Here is a 14024-nt window from a genome sequence, read left to right as displayed (position 1 = left end):
TGGACAAACCTCTCTTTTGTGTTCTCCTTCCGTCGGCGTAAAACAGCAAGTGCTGGCGGGGAGCTACTTGCAGCAGGATTCCTCTTCTCTGCTATATTTAGTGATCAAAACAAGTCCGTGATCTTTGCAGGAATACTGCCAAAGCAGATAGGGCTCGCATGAGACAAGCCCTGTCTCATTTGGCTCCCAAACACACGCTGCATTTCACTTTCCTCCCCTCCCCTGACACCGTCAATGGATCTGTCTGTCGAGGTCTGTTGTGCAAACATTGCGCTGCCATTTCCAGCGATGTTGCTGTAAGAGCAAGCCCTGCCCCAGCGAAAACTCCTGCGTTTAGATCACCGCTCTCCCCACCTTTCCCTTCTCTCAGTGTCCGGAAAAAGCAGCTTGCTGCTTTTCAGAAAGATCCTCCTGACTGAGAACAGCCTTATGATTTAATTGGCAAACTTCAGGCCTTTATTGCTTAGGCGAGGTTCACTCAACAGCATAATCTGCTTGTTAACCATCTGACTGTTTCCTTTATTCAGGGAAGAAGGGAATTAGGAAGGCAGTGGGAAGGAAACATTTGTGTTCCTTCAAAGGCAGAATATTACTAGGAGCCCGATTCCCATTAATATAATGTCATTCATACAAAGTGGGTGTAATTACTACTTAGTGCTATTTTAAATACCTTTTACACCATGTAAAGTGGTTTCAGCGTTAATGGGAGGCTGGTTATGAGTCTCTACAAAGGCACTAAGCAAAGAATTTCGGTTCCAATCTGAAGGAAAGGAAGGTGAATAAAATAAATAAAAGAAGAAGATTATTGCAGTGTGCTTGGTCAAAAGGGGCAGTGTTTTCCGGTCTGTTCGGACCAGGCAGTCTCCTCGGTGAGAGTTAAGCTCGCTGTGATTGCAGGCGATGCCCTGCCCCTTCCCTTCCAATTGTAAGAAGCGATCTGGGTCCAGGAAGCGCCGAGGAAGGGCCGTGATGAGCTGCTTGCGGAGCCGTTCGCTCGCAGGATGGGAGCAGCACGCCCGAAGGTCAGAGGTCTGCTTGTGCCCCACAGCACTGGGACTGCGGTGGCTGCGGTGCACCCACTGCCAAAAGGAGCCCAAGGATTGCTCCTGGCTGCCCTCACGCAGGGGCAGCTTTCGTCTGCAGATGGAGAGGGGCTTCTAGGAGCAAAATGACGGAACTCTTCATCTTGTGGGATGCAGAAAAGATTTGACACAGCTTGAATGGAGCAGCAATTTAGGATTTATTTTGTAAACAGCAAGGTTAGATGGCATGGTTTTAACAGCACTTCATCAGCGTTTGGTCAGCAGCAAATTTAACAAAATGATTTAAACAGAATTCACTCCAACAGGAACAGCGAGTGAGGTAAAGATTTGAGAATGGCAAGGTTCACCCGAAACTTCCTGCAGGGTCTGGGTAGGAGTCTAAATCCACTTGTGGGCTTCCAAATTACCCCCTACAGTAAATTACTCACCCTACTCCCTCGGTGGCGTTTGCCCACAGACGAGCTTGTTCTTCAAAGGGTCAGCCCTGAGATGCACGTCCCCACGGGGATCTTCCTCCAAGCCCTTCTGGTCCCTCCTGGCACCAACGCCTGTGGTGCTGCCCAGAGCCCAGGCTGCAGGGTCCAAGGCACGATCAGGGGGTGCCTGTTGGTTCTGCCTGCTGACAGTGGAGGGCTGATGCAGCGTTAGTTGGTCTTGAACCATAGCTGAGTCAGGGAAAAACTCCTCCACCACATTTTTTTCATTGGCCATTGTATTTATAAGCTAAAATGATTGACTTGTAGTCAATCCCGGATTCCTTACCATGCTGTTCTTGGACTCTGATGTGATCCATCATTTCCCCGTGAGAGATTACTGTACGTAGGGCAGCACCATCCTTTGTTCGTGGTCACGGCCGAGGAACAGTCACATCGAGGCCTCCTGCAGCTCGTAAGCCTCAGCAGGTCCCATGGCAAGTGCTGGATGGAGCGTGCCCGCCATGCTAGCTAACGGCGTGGGTAGGAAGAGGTGTGTATGCACTGGATGCACTTCCCAGGTCCAGATCCCAGGCCACGTGGTGTTTCTCACGTTATTTTTACAATAACCCTTCCCCACAGCCCTCTTATCTGCAGGAGGTGGCCTTTGAGCTTCGGCACGGGCAGCCCGTGGAGCGGCAGGGAAGTGCGTGACCGTGCCCTGCTTTGGAAAAGCTTTTTCCTTCGGGCTGTGTGGCAGCAGCAGCAACGCACCATACGGCTGGCATGGCTTTTGGCACCTAGTTGGATACTTTGGGGCAGTGCACAGCTAGGTTTGGGTTGGGGTGTGCTTTTGGGCTGTGACTTAGGGATTGAATTGTCATCCTAGCCCGTGACTGTAGCGAAGGCGTGCAGTCACCATGGTATTTTTGGCTTCCTACGTAGCAGTGTGCTGGGCATGGCATTGGCCTGATGAGCCCTTTCCGAGCCCCATCAATCTCTCTTTTTTCACGAACAGTTGTGACTTTGAGTTCTAAGCAGTTCTTGTTTTTATTAATGATGCAGAAAACTTGGAAACCAGTTAAAAATTCATGTTTTCGTCAACTTTTTAAAGCATGCTTCAGCCTTGCATTTCCACTTGGGAACAGATAAATGTGAGACAGGCTCTTGTTCTGAGTGCAAGCAAATTCATAAAATTTGACCCACGGAGGTGCATGATGCATGTGTGAACAAGGCTGAGCTCTGTTAATAAAAGCATTTGTGTGTGTGTTAACAACAGCGTGGAGTTAATGCCATCTTCAAACTGTGTAATTGTACCAGGATGACTGATATATTGCCACCCACAAAAAACAGAAAAGGTCAGGAAAGACACTTCTCTAACCGCGTTTGGAAATTGATTAATGCAATGAGAAGCTCCATTGTGCTTCTGTAGCAGGAAGTGTTACAGATGTGTAAATCAAAGACAAACCAGCAACATTTGCTGGCCTTAAAAAGTGGTGTTGCTTTTGTATACTCATGCGCTTGTCCTGGCACATTTTCAAGATTATAAATAGATCACTGGGAAGTCCCTGGATAAGAAAAATGCGCTCTTGCTGGTTGTCATAAATAAACTAATAAGAAATGTCTTGGTCTTTCAGCTCTTACTGTTTGGAGGAGTCCTTACTTGTGCATGTAACTTCAGTGTGTCGGTTCACATGAGTTAAGCCTATTTCTGTGGCAGTAGGGTGTAGTTCTGTGTCTGTCTCTGTATTTCCTGCAGATCCAATGTTTCTGGGCTTGTTGTTTTTCTGAGCAGAGTTGTTCAGCCGTTTCCAAACTTTTTCTTTTTTGATTCCTTCATCTCTTGCTACTGAGAGCTTAGCAACACCCGTGACTAGACTGGTTTCAGCATTGTCCCAGGCAGTCCAGGGTGTCTCTAATGCCACTTCTTAAAGGACTGGCTGATACCCGTCTAACGGCAGTAGGGTATTATGTGGGATCAGAAAGCTATAGCCTCTTTTCCCTATCACCTTGAAAGTCATGGAAACCTAATGGAAGACCACTTTTTTCCTCCAGAAAAGCCCAGAGAATGTGCCACTGGATGATGACAAATCTTTTCAGTGGTGCCCAGCAACTGGACAAGAGGCAATGGGCACAAACTGGAGCGCAGGAAATTCCTGATCAATATGAGGGGGCACTTCTTTGCTGTCAGGGTGACAGAGCACTGGCACAGGTTGCCCAGAGAGGCTGTGCAGTCTCCTTCCCTGGAGATATTCAAAACCCACCTGGATGCCATCCTGTGCAATGTCCTCTAGGTGCTCTTGCTGGGCAGGGGGGTTGGACCAGATGATCTCCAGAGGTCCCTTCCAACCTCAGCCATTCCCTCATTCAGTGTTTCTGTGATTTATTTTTCTGTGAGAGCATATTCAGCTCCTTGAGTAGCAGAAATCAGGACAGATCTGTCAATGGTGATGTTCTGATTTTTCCTACCTGAGGATCTGGCTTTGAAGAGAAGGGATCAGTGTGCTCGCAGGTGATCCTGTTCCAGCTGTGGACATGTATGCAATCTGAGGCCACCCACAAGAGCAACATTTGGAAGCAATTTAAATGTGAAAGGGATGAACTTTGCTTTGGACTTTCAGCAAATAGAGTGTCTTAGACGAAAGATACTGGAAAATGCAGGCACTCCCAGCCCCAAACCTGGTACTTAAAAATGGTGAAACCCTTGAGGATGTTGGGTAGGAAGTGTGGCCGTTGAATTTCAGTGCTGTGGGAAGTGCGCTGACTTAAGAGCAGTATGAATATATTGGAAGTGAGGGGAAAATAACAAACTGTAAAAACAAAACAACCTAATGAAGTGGGGGAGAAAAAAAAAAGCAACCACACACACACAAAAACACGACCCCAACCCCAACTTGATCAAAGAGGTTTTCTTTGATAATTCCTCAGCTCGTATTATCATGATTTGGATCCCAACAATTTGTCTTTAAGGAGACTGCAACAGACTTACAGAAGGATTGCTTGCCAAAAGAAGGTCCAGCAGCACTTTGCAAGGCTCAGGACTTGCAGTTTTGAGCGTTACTGCTTCTCTCTGAATGCAAAATAAACTTAAGGCCTTAGTTAATAAGGAAAAGGGTCTTTGGTCAGCCTGCATTGTGGAGCTCTACTTCCTTTGGGCCCGTTCACCGAAGATAAAAATCTGCTGGTTGAGTCATGACGTTGGCTCGACTGAAGACATGAGTAATAATAATCTGTTGCTAGGAGCAGCCTCCAGTTTACATCGAGAGGCCTCTATGGAGGGAAAGGCTTTGGAGTCCCGCAGTAGGTCATAAATAATCAGTGGCACTTCAAAGAAGGAAAAGTAAAAACAAGCGGTTCGAGATGCCATGCAAAGACGACTGGAATTCCTCTTGCAACACCGATGGAGAACACGTAGCCAGCATAACTGGGGAAATTGAGGGCACGTGTCTGCAAAGGCAAAAACATCGAGGTAGGGACTTACTGGTGGTGGGCTGTAATGCTCACCAGCCTCTAGACAGGCTTGTTTGCAGAATACCTGCTGCCTTCAGCTCTAAGGAGTGCGCTTATGATGAGCTAAAGTCATGCAAGGGGATTTGAAATTTGGCTCGTAAGGAGGACTCTGAGGGTACAGCTGTGCAGCAGGCTGCAGCGCATAGAGGGACGTGCAGGATGTGGCTGAAACTCTCTGTGGACATGGGGCAGTGTGGACTAGGTTATCTTGCTTCCTTGTTAGCGTGCACTACTGGTTTTTGTGTTTTCAGAATTAATGAAACGTGCATTTGTGTTTTAACTGTAGTTGCAGACATTGTTTTGAAAACAGCAGCAGTTTCACTTTAGAGGATTGCTCTGTTAAACTGCTATTTTATTAAAATATGGTGAACTCCTACTGTATCCTGTGATTGGAGTAACTGAAGGATGAAATCTGTAATCCACACTGATCCAAACTGAAACATAAAGGCTATGAAATCCTTGCTAGTGAATCTACCAAAATCCATCTGAAGCGTTTTCCCCTCTTCTGGGACAAGCATGGTTTTAGAAAGACTGATTAAGAAGAACATCTCTTAAGTCTCATTGGGACTCACTGGAGACGTGGTGTATAAATCAGCATTGTCTATTCTCATGATGATCTCTGGAATTTAAGGCTGAGATATGATTATTTTCAGGTTAATTTCTTGAGATTTCCAGTCTGGTACCTCCTGGTAGGCTTCTTTGTCTCTCTGTCAGTGTGTCTATGTCTGTGTGTTAATACCCATTATATTTTTTTAATTGGCTGAATAATTTCAGCTGAATTTGAGAAACGAAGAGAGATTCCAAGGAAGTTAGGTTGAAATTAACGTGCTATGACTGTGCTGATCCAATTTCCAACAGTGTTCACAGGTGTCCACTGTGAAAGCAGCTGGAGAGGTAGGGGAAGAAGTTCCCTACCCAAACCCACTAGTGGAAAGCCTGGGTTTGAGTCTTGTAAGTGTCCTTGCCATGGGGAAAGCATTTGTTGGTGATTGAACTGTTTGAGCTGCAGGTTGAGCTCAGGTGGATAAGAAATTGCTCCTTTGGAAAACCCCAGTTAAAAGGTTTTCCTCTGAGTAGGACATTTGTAACGCTCCTTTCTTGCGTGACTACTCATGTGTCCGAGACTGGAGGAGCTCACACAACAGCTAAAGAGCAATTCATTTAAAGTTAATCAACAAGAAACAAATCAATTGGAAACGAGGTCCCTGCATTCCTGGAGCTGTCTCTCTGGCTCTGTGCTATTCACAGTTTATTTCATGGACTATCCCAAGGTGTAAGCACTTAAACGCTTTCCTGTATTAACACCAGACTCTTCAGAAAGATGGAAAGACGAGGGCATTCTCTTCACCTTTTGGTTTTATCTCCCTGAAAAGTCATGTTTTCATTTGAAAGCATGCCCTTTGTTTTCAGCACTATGGATACGTATATTTCAGAGTTATTTGGTATTTCATGGAACTGAAGGATTTGGTTTAGCTCTGCAGGTTCATCGAATTGTTATAAAACAATATAATCAACTAAAATATGAAGTAGAAAAGGTGATAGTTTGTAAAGCCTATGAAAAATGTTCCTAGGCATTTTTACCAATATTTTACAGTTTTAAACTCTTTGGAGGTGGATGTGATATAGTTACACTTAACATGCTTTATTTGAATGAATTTCTGTGCAGGAGGGCAAAGGGACTAGCGTATTGTCCCTATGTAATCCCGTCTCAGACAATCTGCCCCTTGTACCTTTTAAAGAATACTAATCCTTGCAGGTATGTCCTCTAGCAGTGTGTTCGTTTCCCTTCCAAAGCAGCTGTGGAGTCTTCTGCTGGGGCAGGGCAGGAATCGGAGGCAGGGTAAAATGTGTGTGCTGTTTTAGACGGTGAAAGGATGGTTTCAGGGCAGTGAAAGCTCTGTAGCTTTATAACTTGCACTGAGGATTTGTTGAGTGGATTTTTATGTTTAAAAAAAATAAGATGGTGTAAGTGTATTCTGTTCGCTGGATAAAGAGGGAGGCCTTCATTTGTCCTTAAAACAGAACAGGAGCATATGCTTTTTTTCCCATTTATGTGTATTCTATGATCATGTGCCATAATTTACTTGAAAGGAACCTCTGGAAGTCATCTGGTCCAACATCCCCTGCTCAATGCATTAATGCTTTAAACTTAAAATAGTTTCTTCTTAAAAACCTGAAAACTTTATTAACTTTTACCAATTTAATGTCCAGAGATCTGAACTAATATTGGGGCCCTATCACATTAAGTTCCATACGAGGACATAAAAGGACGTAAAATCTACTATGTGGTTGCTGTAGCTGGCAAGGGGTGAGGACAGAGGAGAAATGGTCACAGAAACATTAAAACTACATAATTTTTTTTTTCTGAAACTTCTATCAATGCTGTTCATGGTTCTTGAAAATTCCTCTATGATAATAGGAAAAGATGCATGGCAGATCCCATTCCTTTTCTCTGGACTATTCTCCAAATGACTTCAATAGTATGCAAGGCAGGTGAACATGATTTGGCTCTGCCTATGTCACCATCTCAGACCTGGATGCATTAAACATGTGTTTTTGCCATTGGTGATTTTGTGCTGCACTGAATGCCATTAAAAGAAAACCCTTAAGCAGTGTTTACTTGAAAATAAGGTTAAAAATGGGAATAAACTTGTGTTAAAGAGAACGTGTTGTAACTGATACTGAGTGCATGCTCCAGAGCTGCAGGGGCTGGTTCACGGTTTTGGGACTTGCTTCTAGTTTATGCTGATGTGTCAGTGTCTGTGCTTCTAGTCCTATCACTCTTCCTTTACATGGGCGCCCAATCTGAGTTATAACCTTATGTGGTGGTTTTACCCAGCGGGGCAGCCAAGCTCCACCACAGCCGCTCTCTCACTCCCCTTCCTCAAAGGGAAAGGGGGAGAAAATATGATGGAAGAGGTTCAAGGGTTGAGATAAAGATAAGGGAGATTGATCACCAGCTCTTGTCATGGGCAAAACAGACTCAGCATAGGGAGATTAATGTAATTTATTGCCTATTACTAACAAGCTAGAGCAGTGAGAAACTAAAAACAAACTAAAGACCTTTCTCTCATCTACCTTCCACCTCCTCCCCCAGAATGGGGAATGGGGGCTGTGGTCAGTCCCTGATGCTTCGTCTCCGCCGCTCCTTCATGGTCCCTCCCTGCCCCTGCTCCACATGGGGTCCCTCCCATGGGATGCCGTCCTTCCCGAACTCTTCAAGAACTGCTCCCACACGGCTTCGTCCCACGGGGTCCATCCCCCAGGAGCAAACTGCTCCAGCACGGGTCCCCCACAGACGGCAGCTCCCCCCAGACCCCCTGCTCCTGCGTGGGCTCCTCTCCACGGGCTGCAGCTCCGGCCTGGGGCCTGCTCCTGCGGGGGCTCTCCATGGGCCGCAGCCTCCTCCAGGCCACATCCACCTGCTCCACCGGGGGCTCCTCCACCCATGGGGGGGCTGCAGCGTGGAGATCTGCTCCATGTGGGACCCATGGGTGCAGGGGGACAGCCTGCTCCACCAGGGGCCTCTCCACAGGCCGCAGGGGAACTGCTACTGCTCTGTGCAGCATTGGGTCCCTTTTGGAGCTGGCTGAAAGTGACCCGTATCTAACATGGGGCAGCTTCTGGATTCTTGTCACAGAAGCCACCCCTGCAGCCCCCCGCAACCAAAACCTTGCCACATAAACCCAGAACACCTTAGGTCCAAATTCAGTCAAGCTCATTGCTTTCACATCTGGATTCATTGTTGCCCATATTTTCTATTTCTTATGTATCTCTGAAGGTGATCTATGTCACTGGAAAGTTCAAGGCACAGGGAATGCAGGTAACTGCCTGTGCCCTGGGAGCAAACAGCAACAGGTCTGCTGGTGTTGTTTGGATTTTGCTTACATACCCCCCATTTGGCTCCTTCTGCTTCCTTAGTAGCCTTCCAGGTGGCAATCACAAAATCAAATTCAAGACATACCGTGATAACCACAAAATACTAGGGCTGCCTGACATTTTGCATTTTTAGAATTTGGTTTTGTGTTGCTTGATCTTGAGAGGAAAAGGAAGGAGTTTCCCAGAAAAGATTGCGTAGCCTTGGGCATAGGCAGTGCTGCTGGGAGAACTGGATTCTTGCCCAACACCTACCCTTGAGTTTCTGTGAGATGCTAGCTCTGACACTTAAACCCCAACTTCTATTAGTGGCCACTGACTGTGTTTTTTTCTGGTTGTCTCACTTGAAACTCATAGCTTGGGAACAGAAGGCTTCTGAGAGATCTCCATGACTGCAAGTACCAGTGTCCTTTCATAAAAGCAACCACTTTATGCTGTCTGTTTCTGAACAATTCCAGTCTTAAAATCATGTAAGGCCTTTGTGGCAGTGGCATGTGTTGGGAGCCTTTGTTAGAACCCAGTATTTAATAATTTTCTTCCGATTTCCATCCTAACCTCAAGGCATGATTTATTTATACCGTTTTGTTCTTGTGCCTGCCAGAAATTAAGAAGTCCTTTACCTCCACTTCTTGCTAGGATCAGCAAGCCAAACTCTTCTAAACTACTTTTCCCTTTTCTCTGATTATCTAGATAGCTCCTATATTTACCTACCCCCGCTAGATCTCCCCTTTCTGGTATCTAGTGGCTTGAATTTTACTCTTAAGTTAGTGATGACTTGCAGAAACGGTGTATCCACAGTTGGAATCAGTATTTGTACATATGAAATAGTATCTATTTCACTGGAAAACCGGAGTCAAATTAGCAATTTTTTTCCCCTTTATTCTCTCTGTACCTTTGCTTGTCATTGATAAAATGTGGGCAATAACCCCTGATTCAGTAGGTGCTGTAAACGTGAATTGACTGATGTTTGTGAAGTGTGCAGATACTGAGGTGATGAATGCCACAGAGCATCTTGTGGGGAACTTAACAATCCTGTCATCAAAGCAGCTTTTGAATAAAGCACAAGGACGTGCATTGTTCAGGAAGAGGAAAACAAAGCATTGAATAGCTCCTCATTAAATGAGTGGTCTTCCTTCTGTGCAGGGAGTGAGGAAAAGTAGTACACAGTGGAGTAACCAGAGACTGCATCGTGATTCATATATGCACAAGGGACTGAATGAAAATTTCACTGGCATTCTTTAATGTTGTATTTCTTTGCTCATCTATTCACACTCTGTATTTTGATGTATGAATGAATTGCTAGAATCTGGTGTATTAATCCTAGTTCTTCTGAAGGAAAGGGTACAGGTTTCTAGGTAACAAAGCTTGCTTAAGTTAAGTACTTATTTAATTTTCAGCTTTATTAATTTTTGAACTTGTTTAAAGTTCTTCATAAAAAAAAAGAGCCTCTAGTTCAGTATCCTGCAGTGGCAAATTGAACAATATTACTACTGCAGGAGCAGAAATAGTGTTATACTTTTAAGAAAGTCAGGGCATTTCATTCACACAAATTGCATTGGAGATAGGGAATGTATCGAGGAAGAGGAAAATAGAGGAGCTACGAAAAAGACTTCTTCATAGGGGATGAGAAGTAACAAAAGTCCCAGGTAGAATCAGCAGTTGTGATTCTCCACTTGTGTTAACTGCTGCTTTTTCATTTCAACTGAATCTGCAGATTCTGCTTTTTTTTTTTTTTTCTTTTTTTTTCCATTCTGCAACAATCATCTGGGCAGGAAGAAAAGTACAAAGATTTGAAGAAAACCTTGGAGGTTTGTCAGCAGCAAATCTGCTGAAGGCACTGTGTGCCTGTTTCAATCTGGCTTTCTTAAAGAAAGAGACAGAGTTTGAATTCTCCTAATCATAGTGCTTTTGTTTTGATGGCTAGGTGCACTTAAGTCTGTGGTTTGTGCTGTGAAGTACTGCTGGCCCCCATCAAAAATAAAGTGAGCAAGCCAAGGGACAAAAACTTTGATTCATGTAGTAGGAACATTACAACACTTTATTACATGTGAGCTACAGAAAAAAAGAAGAAAAGCCCAAACAAAACCCATGTCTCTGTGCATGCCTGATCTTTGATATCAGCAATTTTACTGTAAAACTGTAGTGGTTAATTAATCTATTTATTAATTTATTTAAATTTCAGTTTGGAAATTGAGTGAAGAATCTCCATAGGATTTAATATGGCATCAATGCAGTCATCTCCCTCAACAGAGGAGCAGGCTTCCTCCGAAATAGATGATCTCCATCTGTCGCTGCAAGGTAGGTTACTGTAGTTTTCTGTGCCATTTTAATGTGAGTTTTTGGTAAAACCTGTGACCATGCACAGGTTGAAGGAAATTCTGAGAAACCTGTTAAAATATAAAACTAGTGTTATGATCGGTGTAATTTGTTCTTGTCAGTGTTTCTTTTCTGATGTTCCTGTTTGGTGAAAAACATTTCAACTCAGAAATGAAAGATTACAGCTCTCGTAGTACTTTCTCATGGTATTTGCAGAGCTGTTGCCTTTTTTGGTGCAGATGTTCTGACTGGTTCTTATGCTTTGTTACTCAGAATACATGTTACTGTAAACTGTTTTCAAGGGAATTGCCAGCATGAAAACATTTGTGGTATTTGATTAGTTTCCTTGTTTTCAATTTGCTGACAATTAGTTGGTTGCACTGAGCTGTCTTAATGAGGCTATTAACTACAGTACTATTTTGTTTCATTTCTTTTCGTTTTATTTATTTTTCAACCTTATTACTTTATCACATACACATGTAGAAAGATAGCTTATGGCCAAAACAAGCAGAAAATTTTTGTGGCTTCTAAACAAATTTCTTACAGGTCAAAGTCTTTCATCATTCATCCTTATTTGCAATGAGCTGTATCTTGTTTTCACTTGCTTTCACTTATTGACTGAGTGAAGCAAGCATTCGTGTAGTGATTTTTAATTGTTCTATTTTAATGGCAGCTACCTGTACAGTTAAGAGCTAATCAGTGCATTAGAGCTGGCCTATCACATAGTCTTTCTGCATTTTCCTTAATCTTGCGTTTAATTTTATTCTATAAGAATTTCCTGGAAAGACTGATTTTGCTCTGAACGTACTCATGAAAATATTCATGGTCTGTTCAATAGTCTAGGCAGCAGGATGATAACTGCTGGAAAGCCTGTTTTCAATGTGTTTAAAGCCTGGTTATTTTAGGATGGATGGGCTAAGTCATGTTTCCACAGAGCTATTTCCTTTTAGATCACTTTCAATGAAATGACTATAGTGCCTAGTTGAGAGTAAATATGCTTAAGACAGATGGTGCAAAAGAATATTCTTACAAGTCACTTTCAATCCATATTTGCACTAATATTGTCATTGAAGCCATGTGTTTTGATGAGTGAGTGTTAACAGTGGTCTAAAGCCAAATGTCTTTAATGGTGAATTTTCTTCCACTTGTTTTAGTGTTATGTTTTCTGAAAAGCATGCAAAAACTCCTAGCAGGAGCTAGTCTGGCTGTAGCACCAAACACAGACAGACGCACATGTCCTGTGCCTGTCAAACTCGGCTTTTGGTAGTTATGAAATGTGTTTGGGAAACACTGTCCAGTTTTAAGGCAGCAGATAACAAATTAGTTACTTGGGATTTAAGACAAAAGTTTTATTTTGAAATTATTATGTTTTCTGAAAAGTCAGATAGGTAGGGTGAAAGTAGTGTTTTTTGATCAATATCTAAATTAAAAGAGCCCTGCTTGTTAAAATTGAAATGACTAAATAATACTTCTGTGCTGTAATAATTTGGGCTCCTAGATTATGCTGACATGAACACAGTGCAAATCTGGAGCCAAGCTGTTTGTGCTTGGATGCTGGAGAGATACCTTATAAGTGACATAAGCAATTTTTCTAATTACTGAAGATGCAACAAACGGTGCAGACACATCTGTATTGAGCAGTGATGCTGTAGCATGTGTCTGGGTCAAACAGGCAAATGGAAGTGCAGCTGTGATGAAGCACATAAAACATGTTCCCTGACACGATGTACAGAAACCATTAGTAAACCTACCTGCAGATCTATAGTAGAAAAGATGAAATATTAATAGGGTCACTCAATGAAAAGCTGGTTTTGTTTGTTTATTTGTTTGTGGTGTTTTGTTTTTTTTTTTTTTTTTTTTTTTTTTACGTGATAAGAATCATGGGATTAGATTTGTAAAGCAGACAGACTTTGATTACTGTAAATCGTCAGGTTCACCAGGACAAATGTTAGAGAAATGTCAGATTCATTGAAAGGCTGCTCTTATCTTGAAAAGCAGCTCACTTTGTGGGTGATTAAAGATGTTTGTAATACTGGTTATGGTCTGCTTCTCAAGCTGTTAGGTTATAGCTTGAGAGTATATTCATTGTTATATAATAGCATAACTGGAGTTGTGTGTAAATAGTTGACACAGGAGAAAAAAGTAGGCATGAGATTTAGTCTCGATTGCTCTTATTTTATTCCACATTTAAGGTCTTCAATCTTCTATTATTTCTGAATGGCGTCTAGTTACCGTGTTACCATGTTTGTCTGGCACATTCAGTGGGTCTTGTCCTAATTAACCCTTCAGTTTGGTAATTGTGAAGTTACATGCCTAAAAAATGTAACAAAATGGTTAGCTTTTTTTCCTACTGTAAGTAAAACCAAACACTTTGTTTAGATAAGATTTTACTGTGATTTAGGTCAAAATCTTCTGTGAGGAGACCTGTGCACTTTTGGGAAGAAAAGGAAAGAAAGGGAGGAAGAACCACCACCTTAAAATAATAAAGAGGTTACTTCTTAGTAGATCTAATTATTTTACAGAGCCTATTAAATTAATGCCAGTGGCTTAAAATTGTACAAACCTGCTTTAGTGGGATTTCTGTTAGTGGGTTTTCAGGTAGAAGAGCGTTCAAGGATGAACATTCACTTTTCTTAATAGTGTACAATAAAGAAAGTCACTGGAACAGAAGTAAAAATGCAATTTTGTTCTTAATGCATCTTTCCAGCTAAATATTTAAGGAGATGTAATGAAGCTTTAAAAACAGGAAGAAAATAGGTGAAGAAATTACAGCAATATGGTTTCTAATGTTCCCAACTCCAGACTTTTTCAAATGATTGTAGTTGCAAAATTATGAGGCTGAAGTAAGAGCAGCAAGAGTATAAAC

General features: G+C 42.7%; 1 protein-coding gene across 9 annotated transcripts in view; it reads left to right on the top strand.

Moving 5' to 3' along the window:
- SYNE2 (spectrin repeat containing nuclear envelope protein 2) overlaps positions 1 to 14024 on the top strand; it is a 187090-nt gene that overhangs the window by 8016 nt on the left and 165050 nt on the right. For all 9 annotated transcript variants that reach the window (XR_014694088.1, XM_084522802.1, XM_084522804.1 and 6 more), the window contains exon 2: positions 11025 to 11140. Coding sequence is in view for 8 of the 9 variants with exons in the window: in XM_084522802.1 (XP_084378928.1) it covers positions 11062 to 11140 (79 nt within the window). In the remaining variant the exon portion in view is untranslated. The remainder of the gene's footprint in view (positions 1 to 11024; positions 11141 to 14024) is intronic.

Source organism: Aythya ferina (genome assembly GCF_964211825.1).
Source record: "Aythya ferina genome assembly, chromosome: 5".
Lineage (NCBI taxonomy): Eukaryota > Metazoa > Chordata > Aves > Anseriformes > Anatidae > Aythya > Aythya ferina.
The sequence above is the reverse complement of the archived record's forward strand: the minus strand, read 5'-3'. Positions and strand labels throughout refer to the sequence as shown.